At 40.2% G+C, this 16,405-nt stretch overlaps 1 protein-coding gene across 1 annotated transcript in view; it reads right to left on the bottom strand.

Annotated features, from left to right (window-relative positions):
- PPP4R3A (protein phosphatase 4 regulatory subunit 3A) overlaps positions 1–15,608 on the bottom strand; it is a 28,905-nt gene extending 13,297 nt beyond the window's left edge. Inside the window, exons 1-7 of the mRNA XM_082232745.1 lie at positions 14,656–15,608; positions 9,685–9,740; positions 8,020–8,118; positions 5,886–6,503; positions 2,121–2,198; positions 1,922–2,038; positions 1,170–1,286 (exon numbers count right to left, since the gene is read on the bottom strand). Coding sequence (XP_082088871.1) covers positions 1,170–1,286; positions 1,922–2,038; positions 2,121–2,198; positions 5,886–6,503; positions 8,020–8,118; positions 9,685–9,740; positions 14,656–14,797 — 1,227 coding nt within the window. The 5' untranslated portion in view covers positions 14,798–15,608. The remainder of the gene's footprint in view (positions 1–1,169; positions 1,287–1,921; positions 2,039–2,120; positions 2,199–5,885; positions 6,504–8,019; positions 8,119–9,684; positions 9,741–14,655) is intronic.
- Positions 15,609–16,405: the final 797 nt, after the last annotated feature.

The raw sequence follows: 16,405 nt of genomic DNA, 5'->3' as shown, positions 1-16,405 counted from the left end.
GAATAGTTTTCAGCAGTCGTTTAAAAGTTGGCACAGAAAGTGCCTGTCAAATCTCTAATGGCAGAGTATTCAAAGGACTGGTCTGAAGACACTAAGGACTCAGTTTCTCATCGTTGTCAAATGTGCCTCACCAACTTGGGGAACAACCAACGACATGCCTGCGGATGATCTCAGCAATTGGGCTGGGATATAAGGAGTTCAAGAGATTCCTGAGGTACACCGGAACTAACTTGTTCAGGACTTTGTAAATTAGTACAAGAACTTTGAACCTTGGCAGCCAGTGCAGTAGTTTTAACAATGCTGTCACATGTTCTCCACAAGAAGCTCCCAGAAGCAGTCTAGCTGCAGCATGATGTACCATCTGGAGCTTCCAAACCAAAGAAAGGTAGGGCAGAGGAGGAACCAGGGTGCGCAGTTCCTCCTCTGCCAGATTCTCTTTTGGGGGGGGCAGAAATGTTTACAAGACAATTTAATACCTGTATCAATGCTAACCATGGTTAATGGCAACTAGCATTTCCAAATAAACCCGGGGTTATAAGACAGGACTTGCAAATAAAGGTTTAGAGGAAATTTGCTTAGTATCATTATTACCATATTTACCACAAAAAACTGGGAAAACCTATTGACTCGAGTATAAGCCGGTTCACCACACCACAAACCTTGTGGTGGCGGCAGTGGTGGAGGAAGAACAAGCAGCCCAAAAGGGCTGCTTTCGGGGTGCTTGTTCCTCCGCCACAAACAGTGGCAAAGGCGGAAGAGGAAGCAGCAGCCCAAAAGGACCCTCACTTGAATATATGCCGAGGGGGGCTTTTTCAGCATAAAAAATGTGCTGAAAAAGTTGGCTTATACTGGAGTATATATGGTAATTAGTGCCAATGCAGAGGTAACTCTGAACCATGGTAAAAGCTGACATGGCAAGCAAGAGAGATATTTGGGCTCAAGAGGCAAAAGGAAGAGACTACAAACTTCCAAGACTGGCTCCTAATGTGCAAACTGTGGTTTGCAGAAGCCAGTAACATATCTGTGAGAAAACTACCTGAGTTTATACAATTACACATCAGTAAAAGAATACTGAAGCATCTATCCAAGCTTCAGTTGTTGAAATACTTCATTGTCATGCTTTACTAATGGAAATGTAATTTTGAAAACGGTAAGAGCCACCTACTTACATCATCATTCTGTTGAGCTTCCTGCATGACAAATTCTCGTACCATAGATGGGTTATATTCAACCAAATATGAGAATATATCAGTAGCTGCACTTCGCACTTGTGCATCATCCATACCCTGCAGTCAAAAAACAAATTATGTAACTATAGTAGAAAGGTAGCCTAAAACTTATTTTCATTGTTTTAATTAGCTCACTTTTGAGACAAAATGCCTTACTAAAGAAGTCTATTTTATAATATTCTTTGCCTCCAAGGAAGGTTGAAACCAAAACCTCTTGCACGTTTTGTGTATCTGATTAAACCGCCCAGTACGGTTTTTGATGCTTTGCCTATGCTTTGGGGCTGCCCTCTTCCATTCCCCTACCTGGAGTATGACAGGACAGGATATATATAAAACTATATGGTTTTTATAGATAATGTAGTATCCCAAAATGGTACAAAAAAAGTTGCAAACATTTAATTGCCAGACTATGGGCAGAATTCAGCTAATGAGTCCCATCAGTGGAAGCCCATGCAAAGATCTGCGCTTGTGCAGTGGACCCCCCTGCCCCCCAGCCAAAAAACAAACAAAAAACACACAGCTCAGATGAGTCAGTAGAACCACCAGCACAACACGCAGAAGGGGGGATTGCTTCTTCTGGGAATTGAAAATGCTTGCCCTGATGATTGACACAGTGCTACAGGTACTTCTTATTCAAAAAATGCCCCAATGAAAAGAACATACAAGTTTAGAAGTAAACTTTGCAAACTTACTAGGATGACTTCTAGTGCTGGAAGAATGCCCATATTAGACAATGTTTTGAAAAAAGCATCTCTGTTTTGAGGTTGTAATGTTTGAGAAAATGCACAAAACTCTTTAAGAAAGTTTACCTGAAACACAGAAAACAATACTTTATTCACCAAGAAACAGAATGCAGCAATTGCCTCACTAAGCTCATTTCAAAGCACTTACCAATTCTTGTCTTTTCTCCTCATCTGTAGCTTCATCTGTAAGTTGTGCAAACAGGTCTGTCAAAAACTTTTCATCTTCCTATAATATATCAATGTTATGTTTAGAAATACAAATTGACACTAAAGGTCTATAATATATTCTCCAACCAAACACACCAGTTACAAATCAGATCATTTGAAGGGACAAAGCTATGCCTCACTGGTACACGTTGTCTTTAACAATAATATAAAGCAAAACTTGATTTAAGGGCAAACTCCCACTGACTTCAGATGCAATGTTTCATTCACCTAATTACTTGTGCAAAATGTAAAAAAGAATTGTCTTGATAGTGGAAATCAAATATTCACATTGTCTACAGAAAATGACAGAATATTTCCCATCTAATACCACATTTTTCCTAGCCTTTGCATGTGAGCTTACACAGCCTGAGTCAAGTCAAAGCCCCCCCCCAAATGACTCCATACATTTAATCATTTCATATTTACACAAGCCTGCTAACAAATTGTACACCACTTGCACATAAATTTATGTAATAGGAAGTTGTATCACACTTCTTCTCCTCGCATCTCTGTTAATATGTTGTGTTTCTAACTGGACAGGTACAACTTAAGAGCCAATGCACAAAGGGCAAGGTAGGCACAGTAGACATAAGTAGAATTTTGCTCTTCTGATAAACACACGTTCTAAGCAGTTTCAGGTACATGTGAATAAGCCATTATTGCACCAATCTCTTGTAGGAAATGAATGTGTATGACAATATAAAAAAAATTCCTCTCCATCCCCCAAGTAATCAGATTATAAAGCCTTTGTAGGTATTAGTTAGCCCATCCACGTCACCTGGACACTAAAAGTCATACTTCATGGAACAAGTGTGCTTTTTTTACATAGAAATAGTTGCTAAATATTAATAAACTGTTTACTATTAGATTCTAATGGATTATTGAATATTGCTTTATTTGATATAGGTTGTTTATTTTAAAGTTATTGTGACTTTTTATATTGGATCAGATTGTTACTATTAATGTTTGATGTTTTATTGTGTTTTTGTATGTGTTGGAGGCCGGCCAGCATGGCTGGGGCAGCCCAGCCAGATGAGCAGGGTACAAAGTAAATATAAATATAACAACAGCAGCAGCAGCAGTAGCAACAACAACAACAACAAAAAGTAGGTGAAATAGCCGTAAGACCTAACAATCAAGCACGGCCAGCTATCCTGTCCACTAGGACAAAACTTTAAAAGTGACAAGGTTCAACTATAGTAGTTTGTTAAGTGTATATCTCACCACTGATAAATGTTAACAATCACCCACTGCACTCTATGTAAATACACATTATATGTGTTTGAAACAAAATCTAGGTTGCAAGCTCTGTATTAACCGACACAACAATTGTACCATATGTGATTCCCAGTTTATCCTCATGATTTTTAACTATTTATTTTTGGTTAACAAAGGGTAGTGTTAAATTAATGAACATAAGTTGATTTCAACAGGTCTACCGAGTAAAACTTAGTTGAATACCACCCATAGCTCTTGGATTTAACATTTGATGATCAATTAATGAAAAGGTGTTTACAACATTCACTTTTTCCAAGCAAAGAACATCCCCTCTCCCCTGCCACGAACAGGTAGCAATTTATGTTGTGATTATGCCCTGCGATTTAGGGGTATAGGGCAGTTAGTTAGTTAGTTAAATAAATAAATAAATAAGGCTTCATATACCTCTAGCCCATTCCCAAGGCTAGATGTATATCAATATTTTAAAAATGTACCTATGAAAAGCATACTTAAAATTTATTACTACTCAGAAGCTTAGCTCTGATCATCAAAAGCCAGCTCCCAAACAGTACAGGATTAGGAGTGTTTCATGTGCACCAGGTGGTTATGATAAAAAATATGATTATCAGTTAATTGGGTTGGATTCAGAGTTTCCCTTCTGTGTAGGCTCCCATGACTGAGATTGAATGGAGAGTCTCCATTTAAGAAAGTGGGAGGCAATTCCCTTTCCACGCCCATGTCGCTACCCATGCTCTTCTGCAGGGTCCTCAACCCTCTGGAACAGTTTTCAGGGAGGCTGCAGGGTGAAAAAGCAACCAGCAACAATCACGTCTTCCACTACCTAAAGCAGGAGCATCCTACAAACAGTGCTCTCTTCTACTCTTCTTTTTCTGTTGGCAAAAGTTAAAACATTTCTTCCAAACCTCTCTACTTCTGTAGAACAGATATACTTAGCATCTTAATGTTTTCACAATAAAAGCTGCCTTCTATATTTACCTTTGCATACTTCCGCTTGAAATGAGCACACAAAATTTGTACTATTTCAAATGCAGTCTTACTGACTCCCGAGTTGTACAATGCATAAGCGTTAATGTTCCTGTTAATATAGTCAAAATTGTCCAAATCTGGCCCCTTTGCACCACAGTATCACATACTGATATTTAAAGTTATATTAGCAACTCTTTAAAAAGTTCAGTTTGTTATGCACTATAGCCGTAGCATTTTAACTCTTCTTTCTCATGCATAAAACTTTACATCAGGCCTTAAACTGCATTTTATTACCTGAAATATTTCTCCTATTCTTTGGAATATTTGCTAATTTCAGTAAATATGATTAGCTCATTAACTCCAACTTTACCCAAGCTAATAATAAAAAAGCAACAGAACCACAGAATCACTGAGTTTTTCACACAAGAGCAAAATTACCATATGGTAGTGCCTTGTAATCCAGTATTAAAAGACTCTAATGTTCATGGGTTACAGCTTTTAACTCTTAAATATTCACATGTGGCATCCATGCATTTTACCCATTAGATGTACTCTCCCCGTCCCCCAATTACAGTGCCCTTTGCAAACCCAAAAAACTCAAAACCTAAAGTATTCAAAGCATACACAATGCTTCCCCCCCCAACCCCAACCCTCACAATAGATCAGAAATTGTCTAACTTGGCACTGACCAACAAAGAAGTACAGTATGATGTAATTTCTGATGTGTAATTTGTGTAATTACCAAGAACACCTGACTTCGCTACATACTACAGCAGTTTCGGCGCTATGAAACTGTATCTATTAAAAGTTACAATTCATTTTAAAACAGAAATTGTTTCCCTTCAGCTTCTTGGGCCTCTGCAGTTCTCAACATCCCCTGAAACCATATAATTAACAAACACCAAGGCTCTGCAAAAAACAAAAAAAGTTTGGATTCGTTTTGGTTTGTGGGCATGCAATGTTTTGTTTCATTCCTACTTTTTAGGGTTCCTTTATTTTGTAAACAAAGATTTACTTTACTGTATTACCCATTGGGAAAAATCACAATGCATTTGTATCTTAACATATTCAAACAGAACTGAATCAAATTTGCAGGAATGGGAGCCCCTTCAAAGAGGATGGATTCTGTCACTTTTCAGACAACTAGGTCATAGCAGGTTTGTGCTAGTTTCTGTTGCCTTCCACTGGCCTTTTAGTGCTAAGTATTTGCATGATATTCACAGGGAATGCAGAGGTGCAATTTGATGTTACCAGCAAAATTTTACATCACTATGTTCAAGAGTTTAGAAGTTACCCAAAATTCTTTAAAAACCCAGTATTTGAGTTTTTAATTAAACCAATTAACAGGAGCCAAACTGTAAGACCCAGCATCCCAGACTGCATCTTCCAGGTACAGGAATTGCCCCAGGTTTGCCATCAGGCTCCAAACAAGGAAATCTAGATAGAAACAACATTCAATCTGCACAACATCCAAGATTAAAGAAAACAATTCCTGACTTACCTGTAACATACCAACTATTTCTACTTTATTAAAAAAGATGAATGAATGAAGAGTTGATAACATGTTTTCCTCAAACACCGAAGGAGTAGGTAGAACCATATCTTGAATATACTGTACTCTGTATGTCTGATGTATTTTTTGTTTCAATTCTGGATCAGATATTGGAATAACTTCTTTAAATTTTGCAGTTTTTGTCAGAAATTCCCTGTGTTTCCGTGACTGTGATAAAGAAGGATCATATTCTAGGCATCCAATTACATCCATTATACATTCTTCAGAAAACATTACTTCAAAAAGTGCAGTTCTATTCAAAAGGAAGATTCCCTTAATAATTTCATACAAATGGTGTAGTCCTTCAATGTTTTCCAAGTCCTCACACACATGAAAAATTTCTAAGAGCTTTTTAATGTAGCCCTCATTTTCCAGTGCTAGAGCAAGTTTTTCTCGCCGCAATGGAGAAGGCAGCGAAGACGCCACAAGTTCTGCAATTTCCTCTAGTCGACTTAATTCACAAGATGGCAACTCTAGACCTGGGGATGACATATCATCAAAGCGTTCCTCTTCAGATTCATCCACCAGATCCTGAGTAATGTCCACTGAAGGGTCTTTCCCTTGAACCTATTAAAGTGAGAGAAAACCAAAGGGGACCTCTTCAGCTTTCACAGCCAGATGCCTACAGCTATATACAGAGATGCAGACAATCCAAGCACTATTACCATAAATTTATCTTAAACAATATTGCAGAGAAAAGGGAACTGTACCCAATCCAGTGGAAATGGGTAAAACCAAATATTAAACCTTGAATATCAGGTATTGAAAAAAATATACAAGAACCAACTGGGTGGGTGAAAGTTCTAGTTACAGAAGAGTCCACACCATGGCAGCTAAGCATTACAATGCAAGCAGCACCGGGTTTGTCTTCAAACATTGTTATCTTAGACTAAAAACCGAAGTGAGCTTTTTTGCTTCACAATACTAAGTTCAGCCTCTAACCAACACTATAGAATGAGCCTGAATATTTTAGAAGACTTCTCCTACCTAGCTAATGCTTGCCTACTAATATTTGGTTTTTCTATTTGAATGTATTAGCACCAACCCAAGAATCTCTCTTGATGAAGGGCAGCACATTAAAATAAAATGCAAGCAGTACCACCCTGGGCAACTGCCACCTAGTTATCCACACTCTGGTCAGGGCTACTGTTACAAATTAAACTGGGCCATCTTGCCAATCCTGCGCTCCATACTTATGTACAAATATTTTTGCTACTCCAAATTAACTGTATGGGTAGAAGTCAACTCAAGCTCCTTTGGGAGGTAGGGTAGGACAGAAATTTAACAAATAAAAACAATGAAATGCTCTTGGGCTTGCAAAAGGACTTTTGATCAGCAGATGTCTCTACTAAAGGAAATGATAGTTTTCAGTTTTCCCCTTTTTCCACACAGGCTTTCAGAGCACCTTCCATGCTGTTTTGGAGGGTCCCCAAAACAAATCTCTGGAGATTACTTTTGGGGGCTGCAGAGGGAAAGGGGAACAGGCAAAAATCTCCTCTTCTATTAATGGTATTATCCACTTGATGAAAAACCCATCTGTTAAGTGCAAAGGCACCAATTTAATTCTACTTTTGCTATTGCTATCTTACTACCTTCCTAATGTAGATAGGTAGCCGTGTTGGTCTGCCATAGTCAAAATAAAAAAATTCCTTCCAGTAGCACCTTAAAGACCAACTAAGTTAGTTCTTGGTATGAGCTTTCGTGTGCATGTGTATCTGAAGAAGTGTGCATGCACACGAAAGCTCATACCAAGAACTAACTTAGTTGGTCTTTAAGGTGCTACTGGAAGGAATTTTTTTATTTTACCTTCCTAATGGCAAGGTTTACGGTAATTTATGATTTCCCAGTGTTCTACAACAGTGGAATATTTTCGTTTTCATATCTGCTGACAATCAGGAGTTGTAGGTATTTGGCCCTCTTGTTTAGTTAGCCCATTTGTTAGTTTGAATGGAAGTCTGAATATGCACGAAACACATTTCAGGTTTTAAATAATCTGGATGCTTCTGAAGGAAATGGTGAAGGAAATATTCACTTAATATTGCAAATGGAACAAATATTTAAATATTTGAGAGGGAAAACTTACCTGACATATTTTTTCCCATATTTCATCACATCCAGCTTTTTCTTGAAAGCTAAGTGCCAGATCATAGTTCTCTGCTTCAGACCACACAATCAGTGTGTCCTTTAAAAGGTAAGAGTTATGTTTAGTTAAGCTATATTTAACATTACAGAACATTTTCTAAAGATGAATTATTTGATCCAATAATGTCTGAGATAAAAAAGCAAAGTGTTTCACTTGCGTATTACTCTTAATACAACAAAAAACACAAACTAAAAATTCCCATATTGGATTGTCAGTGGATACCAAGCCAGTGCAAAGAAAGTCACATGCACGGCACGCTGGCAGTGTTTTTAGCATATGAGATACAGTTGCCACTGAGCAAACTAGGGCTGCTGGATCTAAAACATCATGTATATTTTGGCAAGTAGATGGATTTTATAGGGCAACACTGTGTTATGTCATGCTTTGCATGAAATTATGGTTGTCACATCTGTTACATTCTCATTTTGATTAAAAGCCAGCTTTCATAAAGAATATTTCTTATTCACTTTTTTATCACCAATAACCACACTCCCATCTGTATTGTATTTTAGACTCTCTTCATAAAACAATTAATCCATCTGATAATTTTAGCAGCCTTTATGCAACCTTTTTACAATTTCCCAAAGGTTTTGAACTGCATGCACACAACATTTCAAATATACACAACATCAACTTTGGTAATGGCATTATTTGTTGTTTAATTTTCCACTCTTTTCCTATTATCTCAATTTGCTTTTCCCCCTACAGAATTACACTAAAAGGCGTCTGCAGAAATTTGTTTACTCATTCATATGCTTTTTCCTGTTTTTTTAATCAGTCACCAACCCATAAGATCACAGAGACTAATTAATGACTGCTACGTTCTTAATGAACTTTTCACAAGGCCCTTTGCTGCACGCTTTTTGAAAATCCACAAAATCTTTTTATTTACAGGACTCCCCTACATTGTCTACTAGTTGAGACTGCAATTGTAATCCTACTAGCCTGGCAACAAGCCCCACTGATTTCTATGGGACTTACTTCTGAGTATACATTATTCTGACTGCAGCCTTACTTGGGTAATCTGACTGAGAAGCATATAGTTCCTTGGATGCTACTTAAAAGACGGTGTTACATTGGTGATCTACTAGTAATTTGGTATGGATGGTCCTGCAATTTTACATAGGAGTTCCCTAAGAGCCCATTGGTGAATCACAATTTATCCAAGCAATTAGTTACTATTTGGTTTGTCAATCAGTCCAAAAATCTCCTGACACCTTTTTGGGTGCAGCTTTTTTATTGTGTTAGCTGATCTGTTAAGTTTAATGTGAAGTTCACTAGACTTCACTGTATTCATTACACCCAAGAGTACCTAACTCACAAGACTATTGTACAGAGGAATGATATAAGGAGTTCTGGAAAACTGCCATACATCAAAAGGTTCTATGGTAACTGAACTGTTAGATTAAGCTGGAGACACAAACAATTACCATGTTACTGTTACATTGTTGCCAGTGAATCATCAACAAATACACTTCTGGGTCATAGCAGCAGTTCATAACCCAAGCCACGACAGCCTGAAAGCAATTGAAATTGGCAGACCCAATTGTCATATTTCCACCAAACATTTCCTATGCTGGGAAAGATAGCTGACTAAATTGTTACCTGTTGCTTCTGGTAAGCAGTATTAGGATTGATTTTGGACTCCAGAAGAAGAGAACCTAAAAAGAAGGGGGAAAGTGTTTTATTTCCTCCCCTAGAAATAAAGTAGCATTTATATGATCTATACAAAGCAAACTGACAATAATCGTTCACCAGGTATACACAACTATTCCTGTGAAGAAATGGTTACTGATTCTGCAAACAGTTCTCTACAGCAACCTTCGCCATCCTGGTGTCCTGCAGACCTTTTGAACCACAACTCCTATCAGTGCATACATCCAAAAAAATGAGAAGGACACCAGTTGGTGAAGGCCGTTCTAATGATTATCAAGCACTGAAATCCTGTAATATATAATTTTAATTAAAGGCAGTTAGTTAGTGTTATATTGATTTTTCTAAGACTCGACTGTGCAAAGCAAACTTTCCTAGGTTAATATAAAAACACACTTCCTCTCCCTCAAAGAAGGTTTCAAGGTATTAAAACATTCTGGAAAGGAAACAAACATAAACCATACAAATCATGTCTTCTGTAAAACCTTTCAGGATGGATAATAGAAAGGTTGCTATACTGTGAAAGAGTGGTAGCCAACTAGCCACCATTACAGAAATAATGCAAGGCTTGCTATTGCAACCTTCCTAAAAGGTCCTGCATATATTACACTCCACTTTTGTACTGGACTCTAGGACTGGTATGTATTTCAATTTCAATGAATGCTGAACAATTTCAAATTTCTAGGTGCCATTATCAAGCTTCCAGAATTTTTGTGATGAAATACAGATCCCCCGCCCAGCCCAGCTGAAGATGTTCTGGTCTAGTTAGAGGTATACAATGCGAACACAGAAATCCAAAAATCCAAATCAGTTCGCATGCAATGTGAAGCCAATCCATGGCTTAGTAAAAGCATTTTGCATCTGCACTTATGTGAGCTAAGTCATAGTTTGGGTTAGTGTATCATCAGAACACAGGCTCAGGATTTCTCTCACTCCAGAGAAACCAGAAGCTGTAACCAAGTTTTGGTTTACATGTCAAACCATGACTTTGCTCATAGCAGTGCAGCAGCAGCATCAGGATCAGAGGAAGAGAAAAGCAGTTGTGATTTATTCATCAGAAACCTGCATGTTCATGCATTGCAAAAAGCCATAGTTTGGCTTTTTATTATATATGAACCACATCAATAGCAGTAGGAGAAACAAACTGTTGCATTAAGGTTCTGTATTACCTGTAAGTACAAATCTATAACTAATCATGTCAATGGGTTAAAAGTAAAGAATTCAAGCATTCAGCAACTAGGAAGAAGTAGTGTATGGCTGAAGCCAAAGGAAACATACTTCTGAGGACACATCTGAAGGGTAGAAAAAGTTTACAGTTCAAATACTGAGTTATTACTGCCGGGGGGGGGGGGAGAAGCAGTACCATTAAATTGTAAAAGCAGCTGATGATTCAACACTTCTTAAATGCCTGAAATAGTTAAAAAAGAAAGATACAGTGCCTAGTTTTTGTTCTCTGCATAGACCAAGTCTCTTGTTTATCATCCCAGGAGAGTGCAGAGAACATTCTCTTAGAGTTAACTGACTGAACAAATGGAGCAGGTACCTGAAAGTTACCTTTTAAACTCATCTCTTCCACAAATTTCAGTTAGCAGGAGTCTACTTTTCAGTTACTAAGTTAATGGTTAAATGATTAACACTATTACCAAATATATTGTGTTTAGTTGTGGCTGTTGCCTTAGTTCACTGAGATAACAGGTGTTCAATAAAATTGATTTAAGGGCATGGAAAGATTTCACCAGGGAATAATATGGACTAATGTTAAAAACATGTCTGTCCTCTTCTTTTAACATAAGAAACAGGGTGGGTTCAAAAACAGACAGGACATATGCTATTTGCCCAACAGTGTATAACTGCCACTAAATCTACCTCATATACTGTACAGTAGTTTAAGAGATTAGAGAGACATTTGCAATATTCACAGGTTACAATCCTGTACCCACTTACATGGGAGTAAGTCCCAATGAACTCAGTAGACCTCTGTGTAGACATGTACAGAATTGCACAGGAAAATGACTATACAGTAAGTGGAAAAAGTGTCACAGTAAGTAAGCTGTTCTTATTTTTAATTTGTAAGCCACCTTGAGTCCTTGTCAATGTGGGGTATAAATAAATTAATAATAATAATAATAATAATAATAATAATAATAATAATAATAGTAAGGAAAAATGCAATAAAAATAGGCTTTCCTTTCATTCCAGTTTTATCATGCAGCCAAAAGTCTGTGTGTGCTGCAGAGGAGAAATGAGATATTTCTGGCTTCCCAGAGAATCAAGTTGCCCACATATGTTGGCCATTTTTGCTTAGAAGAAAGCCTTATCTGGGGTGTACATTTTAAACTCCCTTGACAATTTATCATTCAAGTCAATGTCAAAGCATATATACAAATATATAGGCTACTTGCCTGATCTAGTATGGCTAGTACTATACTCCACTTACCCCTTCTCCACATTGCCTTATCTTGGCTCTCATCACTTTGCTAGCACTGGGGAAGACAACTGAGCATGATGAAATTCTATGCTGCTGAAATGTGCTTGACTATTTCAACCATGTGGCTTAGGCCATGTGTATGGTTTTCCCCCAAACACTCCTAATGGCAGTAGCTCCTGTGATGCACTGTATATACCTGTTATGTGGGTGGTGGTGGTGGGGAGCTTTGTTAATACCACATGATTCGTATCCCAAGTACCAGGACCATCCCATTGCCTTTGTCACCAATTTGCCTGTCTGCAACCCCATTTGGAGAGACTACAACACTGTGGAATACTTACTGCTTTTTACTCCCTAGAGATGCAGATACTAGAACCTATCTATCACTTTCTACCAGGTCCTATGTCTATAACGTTCTTATGCAAAGAATAAGTGTGGTGCACAGCAAGACACATAAAAATATCAATATGGCAACAGAAAATATAAAGCAAAGCTGAACAAGAAATTCTAGAAATAATTACAAAGCAATACATTGGGAGTGAGAAAGCTCTCTATTTAATCTCCAAGGTGCCTATTCCAGAATGCTGTGTAGGGGCAAAATTTGTGACATACCCCACCAAACTCAGCCCATCAGCCATGTATTGCTGCCTGCTAGCGGCATGGTAAGTTTCCTGTTTCTGCTGCTTGTCTAGAACAAAACAGCTCATCATCTGAGATGCAACTGGACTAGGTTCAGCTTGCAAATCATGAAGCATGACTTGTGTAAAACTTCCACAATATCTATATGTTTACATTTCATTGACATTATTTTACACGCTGCCCCTACTATCTGCACACTCACTATCTGAAAAGTCATGTCCCCATGAAAATAATTACGCCCAAACCTTGCTATACACCCCACAGATTCACTTATCTGATTGCTGATTGGCTACAGCCATTACAGGAAGAAACCATGGGGGCGGGGGGGGGGAGAAAACAAATCCCACAGTTGAATTTCCATAGGAAATTATAGACTAGTTTTGTGAATGCTTGCCTAACCAATGATTTCACAGAATGCATTGTGTTTGGTAAGCGGGACCTACGTGTATTTTAAAGTCTGAAAAGTTTAAAAGTAATATTAAGAAATAAAATAATTCCATTTTACTTCATTTCTAAAGTTTGGAAAATGGACTTCCATACTAAGATAATTTGAGGCACACTTTTGATAAATCAACTAAGACTATTAAGTTCTAATCAGTCACAAAGATTCCCTGAGTTAACACGCAAACTTAGTGTAACTAATGACATGAGTCTACGGGTAGAATTCAACATTGTGCTAGTACAATGGTTCCATAAGTACAAGCATTTGCCCCAGAGCAGATTTGGGTGGCTTGGCGGGGGGTGTGGTGTGTGCAGTCCCACTGCACTAGTGGGAGTCCTTGAATTAACCAGGTAAGTTGAATACAGCACTATCAATGGGGTTGAATTAACAGTAAATATGGAAAGGATAATGCTGCAAGACTGAAACATTATGCACAAGCTTATCAGCAAGTCTCACTGCTCTCTTGTAAATCAGTTCCATTTATTTGTTAGGGGTTTCCCCCCACCTAGTCTACTTTCATTTTTACTTAGTTTCAAAAGAGGGAGAAGATGTTTTTCGGCACCAACCTAAAAGGGCCACTATCAAGTTAAAAACAAAACAAAAATAGGAAGGGAAAAAATGTGGTTAAAGATGAAATAGAACTTAAGATCGCTTGTATATATTGCAGCACACACTGGATTCACTCAACTTCCAAATTGCTATTAAGTGTTCCCCAACTGATTTGTACTTCTTTTGTTGGCCTAAAACCTGAAGGAAAAAACATTTTATTTACTTTGAGCAGATACACAAGGCAGATCCTGAAGTTTAATTTATCATAAAGAAATTATTCATATGCTTTCACAAAGAATCTCGCCACAGCAATCATGTTAAAAAAGGTAAGTGTGTTTTTCAACTTATAATTTTGATAATATAGTTCATGGGTTTGACAAACATGAACTATAGATTCTCTCTAGAATGTAAGGTGATAATGGGTTTTTATGGAAAGCAGGAATTAGAACTCAATATCATTCCACACACCTGCTGAGATAACAAGGATTATAGGATAGCATATACATTCATTAAAATTAATGCAATTTTTGTAATTATCTTCCATCCTAAGACTTTAGGAGCAAAATATGCTAATCAGTACTTAATTTTTATCTAGGCACAGTGGCTGAAGTCTATTGTTGCAAATATTCTACAGCAGAATATTGCAATAACTGTTATGTAGTTAACAACAGCACATTGTTGGGAATCATCTGTCATGATAGCCAACATATGTTGAATAATACTTACCTGGTTTCAGACTCCCATATACATCACCCAACACTTGAAATTCAGTTCCAAGATATGATTACCACCTCCACCTTACTAACATGAACACAGGGATTAATACTTTTGGTGTGCACATGTTCACACATTCAGCCAAACTTACCATCGCTCTCTGCCCTGACTAGCAGGGACATGCCCTTCAGCCTTTCCACATAGCCAGAGGACACATGTCCAGTGCCTCGGTCGTCCCACTGTCTATCTTCATTCAGTGTATAAACCTTCACCCTTCTCCGGGTATCAGTCATCCTGCCTCTTGCCACACCACAGGGGACTACAATAGTTGACTGAGCTGATGTGCAGGGGGGGGGCTTTGCCCCCCTCAGTGAAGGGGAGCAGGAAAGAGAATAAAAAGTCTCAGACGGTGTCCCACAACAGTCCTCTTTATGGCAACTGCTAGCGTAGCTGCTGCATCACCCCTAAAAGGGGGCCAAAGCAAAAGTGGGGGGGGGAGAGGAAAGGAGGGAAGGGAAGCAAGTCTTAGGGGAACACAGAACTTCTTCAGTGAAGAAGCAGCACTGCCTTGCAGGATGCGAGATAGCAGGAAGTAGCAATGGCAGAGTTGAGAGGGGGAAACAGAAGGACGAGGAGGGTCTTAAAAGAAAGGTGTGAAAAGGGTCCCGAATTACAAAGGTGACTAAAAGCGTAGAAATTAACCGGGAGTGCCAACAAGGCAGGCTGGCATGAAGAAGTGGAGGAGCGGGGCGCAGATCGGAGGCGTAAGTGACAGAGCAGCGGGAGGAGAAAGAAAGCGGGCGGATCAGTGGTGACAGGAAAGGTAAACGGGGGGATTAGCTAGTCGAAACCGACAGCCCCCCCCATAAAAAAAACAAACCGAAAAGTGCCACGGGAGCGGCGGGAAGGGAAACCCGTAAGGATAGATCGGGAGACGTCTTTAGGGGGGAGCGGAAGGCGAAGCGGGGGGGAAACAACGGGCAAAGCGGACCGGTTCGTCCTCTGCCCGGCTCTATTGTGCGCGGAGCTCCCAGGCCCGAAGCCCCTTCTTTCGGCCAGACTAGGGGACCGAGACGGAGCCGCCCCTTCTTCGCAGAGGAGGCCGCGGCCTAAGCCGGCGGCGGCGGCGGTGGGGGGACGGTGCTGCTGCTGCCTCGCTGCTTGCCTCGCTGGGCGTGGGCGGGGAGAGGAAGCGGGGCCGGGCGGGCCGGGGGTGCGCAGGCGGCCTCACGGCCCGGTCTCCCCCATCAGCTCCCCTCACGAGCAGCGGCGACTCAACTCCCAGCCCGACTCCTCCGCCGCCATGTTCTTCCTGCTCCCGCTCCCGCCGCCGGTGCCGAGTCCCGGGCTCGAGCCTCGTCGCCCGCGGCGCTCCTCCTGCTCCTTCCCACGCAGCGGGCCGAGGCGCGGGGCCCTTTCGTGGGCGGGCTGGGTGGCTGAGGCGCTGGCCGTTCGTGTCCTTCTGTCTCAAGGCTCAGTCACGGCGCGGCCGCCATCTTGGTTTCACCTCTTCGCTGCGCGCGCGGGGTCTCCGAGCGAAAGGCAGCACGGGCCGGCCGCGAACATTTAAAGGGCCAGCAGCCTGGCAGAGGCTCCGCTCGGGATGGTGGCTCAACCTGAAGGCGCGCTTCTTCGCACTTTGCACTCCCCTTCCTCCGAGGAGAAGCGCAGGAAACTCTCCCGGAGGGAAAACAACACGTTTTGTTCCGCGTAGGAAAAGCCGCGTCTGAAGCAGCCTGTAGAGAAGCGAGTTCCGTGAAGGTGGCCCTATTCACACGTGACATTCAGAAGGGCGAACTTAGCCCGGGGCTGTGAGTGCCTTGTAGCGTGCACCGAAATTTGTGGGTGCCCGGTCCCTTCATGGGGGATTTTTGTGGGTGCTCGAGCACCCCGGGCCCCAG

This window comes from Podarcis vaucheri, assembly GCF_965113315.1.
Source record: "Podarcis vaucheri genome assembly, chromosome: 1".
In the NCBI taxonomy this organism is placed as follows: Eukaryota; Metazoa; Chordata; class Lepidosauria; order Squamata; family Lacertidae; genus Podarcis; species Podarcis vaucheri.
Note: the sequence above shows the minus strand (reverse complement) of the source record. Positions and strands in the feature narration are given on the sequence as shown.